This window comes from Tribolium madens, unplaced genomic scaffold (assembly GCF_015345945.1).
Source record: "Tribolium madens isolate multiple individuals breed KSU strain unplaced genomic scaffold, Tmad_KSU_1.1 Scaffold_97;HRSCAF=244;Tcas5.2_LG3a, whole genome shotgun sequence".
Taxonomy (NCBI): Eukaryota; Metazoa; Arthropoda; class Insecta; order Coleoptera; family Tenebrionidae; genus Tribolium; species Tribolium madens.
This window is the reverse complement of record NW_025401069.1, coordinates 11,115,834-11,128,030: the sequence shown is the minus strand read 5'-3', so window position 1 is coordinate 11,128,030 and position 12,197 is coordinate 11,115,834. Positions and strand designations below refer to the sequence as shown.

Genomic DNA, 12,197 nt, shown 5'->3' with positions numbered 1-12,197 from the left:
ATGTAAATCAAAACTTAAATAAAACCGCTGAATGATTAGTAAAAAAACATTTTTATTTAAATTAGAGATGATTAGGTAAGGTTGAAGTAAAAAGGTTGTTTATACAAAGACATTTATTATTCAGTAAATTTTCGGTATTCGTATAATTATCTTATAATATAAACAACTATTTCTATGTACAATGCAACATGGTACAAGGATTACGTACACCATTATTCCTCGGTATCATAAAATTTACCTTCAGTAAACACATCCGCGTAACAAACCAAAGTAACAATTTAACTCTATCACATAATATAAAGTACACCAATTTTGACACAAAAATGGTGCATTTCAGAGCGATACATCCAAAAACGAAACAAATGTACAAAGTAAAAAAGGAAACATTGCGATAATCATTTATTATTATTATTATAAAAAATAGTCTTGAGACAACGAAAACCTTCAATGTTGGTCTTGCGTTTCGATTCATCCGCTATAAAAAACACTTTTGATTTGTCATCATTTTGACGGAAACGAGTGCCTACGTAAGCGTGCACTGAGCATGAGTGATTAGTAAAATGTAATCGCTAAAAACCTATGACAAGTGAAAGTTGACGGCATGTTTGGACGTACCACAGGAGGGGTGCATTGCCGCTTAGTGCCTTGATCCAAGAATGGCCTACTCTATCGCTATTCATTGACTAATGATGGTGTTCTAGAGCTCACAGCAAAAACTTATATTCAACTAAACCATGCTCTATTAGGCCTAAATCCAATATTTCCTAATTAAATTTAATCCTCGAACGCAAAAAACGCCCTAAAATCACTACATTTTGACCGTTGGCACGATCGTTCCCCCGCCAAGCTGCAGCGCCCCCTATAACATAGCTAATAAGACACGATCCGACACGATTCAGTCTTAATCTTGTTCGTTTATTTACGTGATCACGTGGCGCAGAGGAACGGCGATAGGGGCTAAAGATAAAATGACAAAAAACAGAAACGGGTGCCAAGGCATAACAACAGCCCCTTTTTTTTTGACCAGACGCAAAGTCTTTAATTTTATAATTGAGCACCATGGAAGGAATGGATCGGTGAGTGAGTGAGAGTGTAAAAAATCACATCTGTCGACTAGTGTCCAACAAATGTCATGATTCAACGGAAAGATGTTGTACAGCAGTGTGAGAGTGACGTGGCTTGAAGCTGGGATGAAGGAAATGACCTAAGGGTCATTGCTTGAAGAAGGTTCCTGAGAGAGGTAGTTTTGACAATCCTCATTTGATACCAGAATACTGCTCTTGGTACAGGTGTACGCCCTCCACACTAAAGATCGAAGCGTCTAAAAAAAGCAAAATTAAACAAAATCAGAGACTCCACCCCCTCACCATCGGGCAACTCCAGAAGCTTCTTGGGCAAGCCGTTGAAATACGGATGCACCATCGCCTCATCGGCCCCCAACCGCTTCAGTGGATCTAGTTGCAAGAGCGCCGTGGCCATCGCCTCCCCATGCACGACATCATGCAACCGCGGCCAATACAGCCCCAATTTCCTAGCCCTATACTGTCCTATTTTGTGTAACTTATACCCCGGTAATCGCGTAACACCGGGCCAGTCTTCTTCGGTCGGAGTCCCTAACACCTTAAATATCTTATCTAGTTGATCGTAGGTATCCCTGACGCCGGGAAAAATCGCCATCCCGGTGATCATCTCGACGAATATACAGCCCACCCCCCACATATCCAACGACGTCGAGTACTCGGTACTCCCGAGGAGCACGTCGGGGGGCCGGTACCACAGCGTCACCACCTCGTGGGAGTATGTGTGACTGGGGACTGACTTGGCTCGCGCCAACCCAAAATCGGCCAATTTCAACTCGCCGATTTCGCTGATGAGGAGGTTCTGGGGCTTCACGTCGCGGTGGAGCACCCTGCGTTTGTGGCAGTAGGACAGCCCCCGCAACAATTGGAAGAGGAACAGTCGGACGTTGCGAGGGTCCAAGCCGCCACTGTGGCGTTCGAGATACTGAGATAGGTCGGTGTGCTACAAAAGTTACAAACTCATTTTTAATATTTTTATAAGTTGAGGAGGTTTTTTTTTATCCAGAGAGCATAACTATAGCCCCAGAAACAAAAAGAGGAAAAAAAATCATTTTTGCAGCAAAAACGTTTTAATATGAGAAAGAATTAAAGTCTGTTTTATTTTTTTAAATGGAAATGGAAAAGGCCCTTTAAAATCTAGACGCAATTTGTTATGCAGGTTTGCTACACATTCTCAATTTATAGCAAGAAATTGACAAGAATACAAAATAAACATGAATAAGCAGCAAGAACCTCGGAAAGAACGCAATTAAATTAGTGCCTTATGTTTTTGAGGAACGAGTTGAAAAAGTAACAATTTTGAAACTAAAGCTGAAGAAGAATTTATAAAATGCATCATCTTTGAGCTCATTTCAATAAATTACACAAAATTTATTGCCAATCATCATAATATCTACTTGTATCTTTTGCTAAATAATTTTTTATTTTTTTTTATACATCCTTTTTCTTCAAAGTTTTTGTAGCAAGATCCTTATTTTTGTCTACAACACTGTACAATCAGCGTAGAAAAGAATGTCCTCCTACTAAACCGCGCGGACCCTTAGAGGCTGAACTAAACCACAACAATAAATCTTTTCCATTGTAAACCTCATTTCTTATTCCACAGTATATTCAGTTTGAAGTGAAGCTCAGTTACCGATTTTACTTTCAATTGAGTAAATAAATTATTTTAAAAGATTCACAACTTTATATTGTTAAAAATTAAATTAAAAAAATATTTTAATTGGCCTTTACTTAGTTATTTATCTACTAAGATAACAAGTAAATTCCATTTTAAATGGCAAAATTAAATAAACAATATTATTATTATTAGAAATACCTAATAAAAACTGTCTATTACTATGAAATAAAATGACCAAATCTAACCAGTGACTATTTAATATAACTCTTTAAAATATTGATACTAAATTTTTATTTTTTTTGTAAATTTTTAAATAATTTCATTATTAATTTTTATTCAATTTAAACAGGTAGACGTGCTAACTCTTTTGAACTCGTAGCAACCTTTACAAAAAAGGAATATTTAAATTGAACTATTGAGATTTTTGCAACCAAAATCACAAAGCAATTGTAACAAATTTACGAATTTGTTTTTGCTAATAATTGTTCAATAAATAAAATAAAATTTCGAAACGTCGGCTATTTAAGAAAAAGTTTTTTTTTTATTTGTCCTCAACTCGTGATCCACTATACGAATTAATCAACTTTTATTTTTGTGTATTAAAAAAAATCATAACCATTGGAAAACCTTATTAATAAATATTTTATTACCAAAAAATTACTTGTAACTTTAATACAATAATATTTTGCAAATTCATTTTGAATACGAATAAAACAAACACTATTGTAGTAAAAAAAATACCTTACTACATAATAAATTACTTGCGGTGTGTTTCTATCAAAATTATTAGCACTGAATTCTGTCTTTAGACATTAGGTAATGATGTCTGTCCTCAGGTATTCAATTATAACGCTTTCAAAGAGCAAACAGGCACACAAGATTCATAAAAATCTAAATTTTGACAACACCTCAATTTGAAAACATAACCATAACTTTTTAACAAAATTTCTAGAGACAAAAACAAAGAGTAAACAAAATTTGTGGGTATGGAGACAAGCCAATTTTTTCACCAAAATTTTGACTTGGAAATTGAAAAAAAACAGGCTTTAGGATCGACTTACGACATATTCAAAGACGAAAGTGAGAGTCTCTCGCGTGTGGACGATGTCGTGCAGTGTGACTATGTTGGCGTGTTTCAGTTCTTTGAGGAGGGAGGCTTCTCGGATCGCCGTGAACGGAGCGCCTTCTTCTTCTTGAAGTCTAATCTCTTTCAATGCTACGACTTGGTTTTGTAAACTAGGAGAGATGAGAGAAAAGAGAATTAGTCGAATGGGAACAGTTGAGGCGGAACACCAAGGGACTTACTTGCTAAATCCTTTGTACACGGTCGCGTATGAACCTTCACCTAATTGTTCTAGTTTTATGTAGGCTTCCGACTTGCCGAAGGGGGAATCGCCCTGAAAACAATATTACTATGAAAACCAATTTTTTGCAAATTTTGGAGTTTTTCTGTTTTTCCCCTTTTAATTGGCGCGGATTTCTCTCCGTTCCATTAAAATGGAAGCATCGGTGCCCATTAGAATTATTTACGTGACTTACTTAAAGCCAAACAAGGCGATACTCATCTTAATTGTTAGGCGTTTAATGGTTTTTTTTCCGTGTTTAATTGGACCGGGCGGAATGTAATTGGAAGGGACATTACCCCGATGTTCAGCTACCGTTGATGAAATCGAGGGTTTCGACTAACAAGGACTGTTATTAGAGTTGAACGGTGAAAAAAAGGCCACTTTTCTCGTACAGGAAGTTACATAATAAACGTATGTTGCATTCAAATTAGATACCAGTTTCCGGTTCAGTGGCATCGCGATCTTAGAAGCCTTGAATTTAAATTTGTTGATCAGGGATCCAAACGGATAACCATATTAGGAGTGAATTTAAAATCCTAGGTACTACTACATAGATTTTTCTACCAGTGTTTGGAAATTAAATTTACTGATAATCCCTCTTTCAATTATGGATAATACAAAACATTGTTGAGGAGAACCAATAATCGCAGTCTCACTAAAAAATTAGGAAGTGAGAAGGGTTTTTTTTATTTCCGAATTTTTTAATGCTAATTTTCCTAATTAAAACTAGTAATCAAAATACTAAATGTCAGTAATTTATTTAGTGAAATCTTACAATAGCTCATTTTCATTTATGAACAGAAAACATTCTCAAAATAGTATATTATGCTATTAGGAGTAAAAGTGATAGTTTAAGTGGCAAAGCTAAACGTTTAATGTCAAATAAATTTAGGTAAATCGAGAGTAAAGAAAATCACTACAATTAGCAAGTAAATGAACAAAATAATCAGGACGTTTTACAATTAATCCAATTATAACAACGCTTATAAACAAACATCACGTGTCAATATCGGAATTTGTGTTGAAATGTGTTTACTGATTTAACTAGTGGGTGAATAGTGCAGTTAGTAGTGCAAAATGTTGAATAGTGATGATCTACAATGTACCTCTTCAGAAACTGTAAAGCAGCGAAAGGACAAGAAAGAAACAACATTGGTAAATATTAATAATATCATGGTAAAAGTAAAAACGCTTAAGCGCAAAAACAGAATTTTTACTCCATGGCTGAAAGGTAATAGTCACACAAGTGGTCCTTTTTGTGACGTTTGTGGATAAAGAATATTAAATATAATTTAAACAGAAAATTAGACAATGAGAAACGTTTTTCTCTTTTTCGATTTTTTTTGTTAAAGGAAAAATGATGCTTTTCTACCAGTGTTTGGAAAATAGATTTACTGATAATCCCTCTTTCAGTTTTTTTTATTTATTTATTTTTTATTTTTTTATCATGTAAAAAATTTTCAATTATGGATAATACAAAACACTGTTGAGGAAAATCAATAATTGCAATCTTACTAAAAAAATTAGGAAGTGAGAAGCTTTTTTATATTTAAGAATTTTTCGTATTTTTTAATGCTAATTTTCATAATTAATACTAGTTATCAAAATATTACATTTCAGTAATTTATTTAGTGAAACCTTACAATAGCTCATTTTCAATTATGAACAGAAAACATTCTCAAAATAGTATATTATGCTATTAGGAGTAAAAGTGATAGATAGCTTATGTGGCGAAGCTGAACGTTTATTGTCTAATAAATTTAGGTAAATCGAGAGTAAAGAAAATCACTACAATTAGCAAGTAAATGAACAAAATAATCAGGACGTTTTACAATTAATCAAATTTTAACAACGCTTATAAACAAACATCACGTGTCAATATCGGAATTTGTGTTGAAATGTGTTTACTGATTTAACTAGTGGGTGAATAGTGCAGTTATTAGTACAAAATGTCGAATGGTGATGATCTACAATGTACCTCTCCAGAAACTGTAAAGCAGCGAAAGGACAAGAAAGAAACAACATTGGTAGATATTAATAATATCATGGTAAAAGTAAAAACGCTTAAGCGCAAAAACAGAATTTTTACTCCATGGCTGAAAGGTAATAGTCACACAAGTGGTCCCTTTTATTCTAAATTAACTGTAATTGGAAACTGAGAAGTTTTTTAATTTAATGTTGAAAAAATTAAGCTTTTCATAACACATTAAATTTCGGTTTTTCAATTATAAACAACAAAAAACATCCTCGAGAAAACCATTAATCACAATTTACAATAGACAATCAGGAAATGAGAAATTTTTTTCTCTTGATTTTTTAGTAAACTTTTATTTGGTGTAGAAAAATTGCAGCTTTGCAATGAAACATAGCACTACCACAGCCCCTCTTTTCCACCCCTATTATTCCGATAAATTTGAATCGCGAGTGGTCTTAGTAGAGCTTATGCTCGTCAAGTTGCTGTGCTTTAATTCCGCCCTTTTGAATAATTCACTCACCCCAAAAGCGGAATACCTCTTCGTTCGCCGGTGATCGGACCCTTGATTGAGTAAAACTTCGGACTTGGGTCTGGGGGGTTTTCTCGGTCTTAGTATCACTTTAGTCTCCTCTCGAATATCGTCGTCGAGGAGTTTGCTGTCCGAAGACACCGAAAGTTGTCGTTTGACCCTCTCGTGGCCGGACACATTGTACAGTTCTGTAAAAAAAAAACACACACATCCTTGATATCAAAGCGATTCGAAGAAGAGGGTCGACCCCCTGTTAAAAGCCTTTCAACTTTTAACATTGCAGGGATGGAAAAATCTGCTAAATTGATAAACGCGACAAGGACCCTTCGGTGCCCTTTTCTAATTGGCTACGTTATGTCGCAAGCTTAGTGCAGCCACGTGGAAAAAGCCTCCTTTGCGTTCGCGCCTCACCGATTTCGAATAATTAATTCTCGAGGATTTTTATCGAAGCAAGAGCGTCTGCGGCGAGAGATATTTGTTGTGACGGAATATTAATTCACAATGAGGCGTGACGACAGAGAAAAATCCACTCAAATAACTTTATTAGCGCGAAGCGATGACATGTCAAAATGTTTAGCTCTGTAGTTGGGAGACGAAAGGAATTCATTAAATCTTGTGTGGAAAGACAATGAAATTCATTAACTCTTCGTTTGATCTATTAGTGGAATTAATAGCCTTGGCAAGTTTCTTAGAAACAAATTAAACATCTCACGGCACTATACTACGACATCAAATTGAGTTAATTTATGTGCATACACAGAGTATATTATTATAATATAATTTACAACTAACACGAGCGTATTATTATTATTCGCGACAAATTTTACAGAATTGTATAGTCGTCGGAGGGTTGTTTAACCGTACGACTGTTAAGGGCGCAAAAAATTATTACCGTAGAATTGTGTAATATTGGAATTATTTTGTGACGTTGCGAATGGCTGGATTACGCAATCCCTAACAAAGACCTTTTTTTTACAACGAAACTGTTACGAAATGGGTTATTATGGATCTTGACGTTTTTTAAGGGAATTAATACGGTAACGAACGAATCAGTCTTAGTTTGGCTCCCGTACGAGTTAATTGAATTGTAATAATTGTCCGAATAAGTTACTTATTTCGTGGTTTAGTGCGAAATTGTGTCGAAATCGGGACTGTATGGTATTTTCGAGTGCCTAGTAGACATTTAGTAGCGGGCGATTTTTAAAATTTTGAGTGACTAGTGAGGGCCAATGGTGGAATGGAGAAGACAATCGTGTTACAAGGATCCGGACTAAAGGGTAAGTCAACTATATCTTTTATTTTTTTACAAAAATCACATTTAAAGTTTATTTAATATTTTCAACTGATTTAATAATAATGAACTGATTTTGTGTTTCTTTATTTTCAGTAGGTCCGCTTAAGAAGCAGAGGCGAATTGCTACAAAGAGTAGCAGAAGAAGATGCCATAAAGGTTAGTTGTATTTTATTTTTAATTTTTTTGTTTATGAGAAAGTGAAGTGTGACAATTTGTGATTGTTGAGTGCAACTGTAAGTATTTATTAAATTATGAATAGAAATTAGTTGTTTTAGATAAAATGTATTATTTCTCAAATTCTTTTTTAAAATTTGTAGAAAACGATTTAAAAGTAAATCTTGAAATTTTAAAATTAAATTCAAATGAGATTCAAAAAGCAGCCCTTTTAAAAACTTGTAATATTCTTAGGAAATGTTTCAATATTAACGAAATTTATTTTAATAACATCGAAAATAATAACTTAATAATTCATTAAGTTGCGAGGATAAATTAAAACAAATTTCTCTCTTAAAAAATGTTTCCATTTAGCAAAGGTCACAAAAGGCACCCAAATTACATACTTTTATCTAAATATCAGAAGATGAAATATAATTTTAAAAGTATTCATTCTTTACGGAAGAAAAATTATTTAAATATTTTTGCGCGATAAGACTCTTTTCGATTGTTTACTACGTCTGTTTCCAAGACAGTAAGTTGTATTTACTCGTTGCTATGCCAAATTCGTCAGTAAGGATTTTTGTTTATTGTTGCTAAGTCGGTAAGCATTCAAAAATGCCAAAGTATTTTGGCGTTCTACATTTTTTAGATATTTTATTAAAAAAACTAACAAAAACCAATCGCGCAAAAAATATCATAAGCATCACGAATAAAGATCTCAGACAATAATTGGACAACAATTGTCTTCGATCGGTAAAATGTCCTTACCGTTCTTGATGCTAATATACTATGACCTTTTATCAAAAATAAGTATGTCATAAATTTAAAATTTGAATTTATAAACAATAATTATTTAATAATGGCAATGAAGGAAATGGGTTAAAAACTAGTTTTTATATTTAATTACAATGCTTTCTACTTTTACGCAATCGTTTTACAATTGTTTTTTTTCAGTCATTTTTAAAACGTTCCTCCGATATGAAAATACAGTTACCACAATTTAACTGTAATTTGCATTATTATTACTTAAGCGTTCTTATATTTTTTTAAAATCTTCTGGATACAAATTTTCCAATCATAGGGAATATGGATTTACAGATAAGTGAATTCAAAAAACGTTCATTTATTTTCAGTACCTCTAACATCAAAAAAAAATAAATAAAAATCGGTGAAATGACAAAAAATTTGTTGCAATTTCAGAAAACAATGATATGCACCTGGACACTAAAGTCTTATTTTAACACATGAGTAATGAAAAATAAGATTTTAGTATCTTGACACAGAAATAACAATTTTTTGTTCTCTGAAAAGGGATAGTTTTATCTGAAACTATTTATTACTATTTTCCAACAATTTCAAACTCATTACCCGGAGGACAGTATACACAGAATATTCAAACATGTCATTTAAATGACATTCGCAATCCCAACTATCCCTTCATCAACGAACTCATTGTCCAAAACTATCGATTTTAAACTTTTCCAATTAAGATTTTTCCCCAACAACAAAAAAAACACTCAACATTGCTCCACTTTGTCTCTTTGTCCTTTTATAGTGCAATAAACCCCCTCCTACGTATTGTCCCTTTAATTCCATCACTTGTAATTGGTCGTTAAGTCTACAAGTCAGGTATTTCCGTATTTTCCAATTCTCGACAAGGAAAACATTTCCTCAATCGTTCTTTTCATTAATGATAAAAAGCGTAACAATTTTCTGAATGACGTTATTGAAATCAGATAAAACTCCTCCATTCACGCACAAACATCCGGTCCTATTGACACTCGCATCAGATAAAAGAATACAAAAATAACGTAAATGTTCCATCACCCACGCGTCCCGGGACTTGACGCCAATCAAAAAAAGTGCTATTGATTTTCTCATCGTGAATTTTTCTTCGCGTGTCCGGAAACGCCAGACCTAATTCGCAATTTGCCCGGCGATTATCTTAAACTGCCGCGTGCGTATACATACATGAATATTTAAGCAAAAGCCGTAATTAAAACAAGACGACTCGTGCCCTAATTGATACTAAAAATGGGACGCGATAAGAATAAAACGAAATTTTCGCAAAGTTGCGTTTTTTCGTGCGCCAAGCTTGAATATTCACAGAGTTCACATTTAATTTGTACGAAAACGCGATCCGCCAAATTAAAATTTCAAATTTTACAATCAAAGGGAGCGCCGAGACTTAATCCCGGAATCTTAAAAAGTGCATCTGCATTTATATTTAACATTTATTGCTTTCGTACCCTTTCATCTCTCAAGCAACGACTCAATTGAGAATTGAGGAAATAAAACACGTTTTGGTGGATGCGCCGGGCGAAAACTGATTTTTTTTTCGCTCCTCTACTATTGATTAACGTGCGTCCACTTGGTGATAATGAAAAATCAATGTCTAAATCGGTGCGGTTCTCCTCGGAGATTAGTTGCACCTTGTATAGGCCAAATTGGAACAAATCCGGTGCTTATAAATAAAGAAAGTCCGTGCGAACGGATTTAGAGGGGCTGAAAGGTGAGTGATTGATGGAGCGGTTTTCTCTCCACTTTTTTTCCCTTCATTCAATTCAATAACAAGTTAGAGGAAAATCGTGCAACATTCGCAAAACTTTGATAATTAATAGTTGATAGTAGTTGTTGGAATTGTTGACAGTGAGGAGGTACTTTGGGGAAGCAAAGTTTCGCTTTGAATTTGTTAAGGAAATAAGCGACGTGGCTGAGACGACAAGCCTTGATTATGGAAGATAATTACACGACATTTGATTTTATAGCCCAAGGGAGTTTTGTCAAGAATCCGATCAAAGTTAATTATGATCGTCAAGTCCTTAAAAAGGACACTAAAATCTAGCCAAAATCGTTGCAAAATCAATTTCCGATTAATTATTTCGCCAAATTTCGTTTTAATCTTACAAGTAAATCACCGAAATTAATTCGAGATCGACTTTTAATTAAGTTGGAAATTTAAATCCTGCAAAAACCACTCGTCGCCACAGCGAACCGTTTTAATTAGTTCAAAATCGGAAAAAGGTTGGCATTTGTGTCGGTGGTTCATTTGGGCGTTATTTAATTTAATTAGAACCGCATTATTCGCCAGCAGAGATAACAACGTTCTCCTTCAAGATCAAAGCAAACACACACGGACTTTATCTTGCTTGCGTTTGTCATAATGTTTTGTTATTTTATTGTTTAATAAAAATATGTAAATACTTGCTCTGGTTTTACGAGATAATGAGAATTTTATCCCTTCCGTTTAATAAATAATATGGGACGAAAACGGTCCACTATAAAAAAAACATTTTATTTCGCTTTTCGTTTTTACTCTAGAAAAACAAAAAATAACAGTGTTGTTATTGTTTCCAAACGAAAAAAAAAACATAATGCTTAGGTATATTTTTTAGAGTAAATACACGATCTTATTGTTCTCAAACAACACACAAATACACTGGCCGCCAAAATTAACCGAATAACTAAAATTTTGCGATTTTCCACATTGCAATATTTTATTCTTTGTCGGATTTCGATGAATTTTTGTTCGGCTTAAAGAAGGAACTTGCAGAATATTGTAATTTAATTCAATAACATTTCTAGTTTTGTCTTGTAAATGTTATACCAAAAAGACGAGAGCGCTATTTTTTTACTTTTTTATACTGAGTTTTAGTGTGCAACAGAGACAAAATTAAGTTTTAACTTATTTCAGATTATTGCCCGTTCTTTTTTGAATGAGGACCAATTTGTTTCAAAATTTTATTTTCTGGTGCCCCATTGAAAAAGACGTTGCTTTTCTAATGTTACTAAATATTCGTTCAGAAAGGTAGTTAAACCGAAAATTATTGCTTATGTCACCAAAAGATTACACAATTACGTCTTTGAACACAAAAAATCCGAAAAACTTGGAACTTCAAAGGATTACAAGTTAATTACAAGGTTAATTATTGGAAGCTTCCACGCGCCTATTTTGACGTTTTGGCACATTTGGCCTACTTAATACGAATAATATTCATTGAAATTGGAACTGTAATGATTTTTTGAAGGTTTTTATATCTTTCATGTCTCAAGAATTAAAATTATGGAAAATGTGGTACATAATTCAGAAAAGAATGGGCAATAATCTGAAAGCAGTAAAAACTTAAGTTTGTCTCTGTCGCACACCACAGCTCAGTATAAAAATAAGTAAAAAAACAGTGCCCTCGTCTTTTACAC

General features: G+C 33.8%; 1 protein-coding gene across 2 annotated transcripts in view; it reads right to left on the bottom strand.

Annotated features, from left to right (window-relative positions):
- Positions 1–98: 98 nt before the first annotated feature.
- Positions 99–12,197, bottom strand: part of LOC123014545 (cyclin-dependent kinase 14) — a 49,816-nt gene continuing 37,717 nt past the window's right edge. For both annotated transcript variants that reach the window (XM_044413714.1, XM_044413715.1), the window contains exons 4-8: positions 6,542–6,738; positions 4,006–4,097; positions 3,762–3,936; positions 1,368–2,022; positions 99–1,321 (exon numbers count right to left, since the gene is read on the bottom strand). In XM_044413714.1, the coding sequence (XP_044269649.1) occupies positions 1,257–1,321; positions 1,368–2,022; positions 3,762–3,936; positions 4,006–4,097; positions 6,542–6,738 (1,184 nt within the window). In that variant the 3' untranslated portion in view covers positions 99–1,256. The remainder of the gene's footprint in view (positions 1,322–1,367; positions 2,023–3,761; positions 3,937–4,005; positions 4,098–6,541; positions 6,739–12,197) is intronic.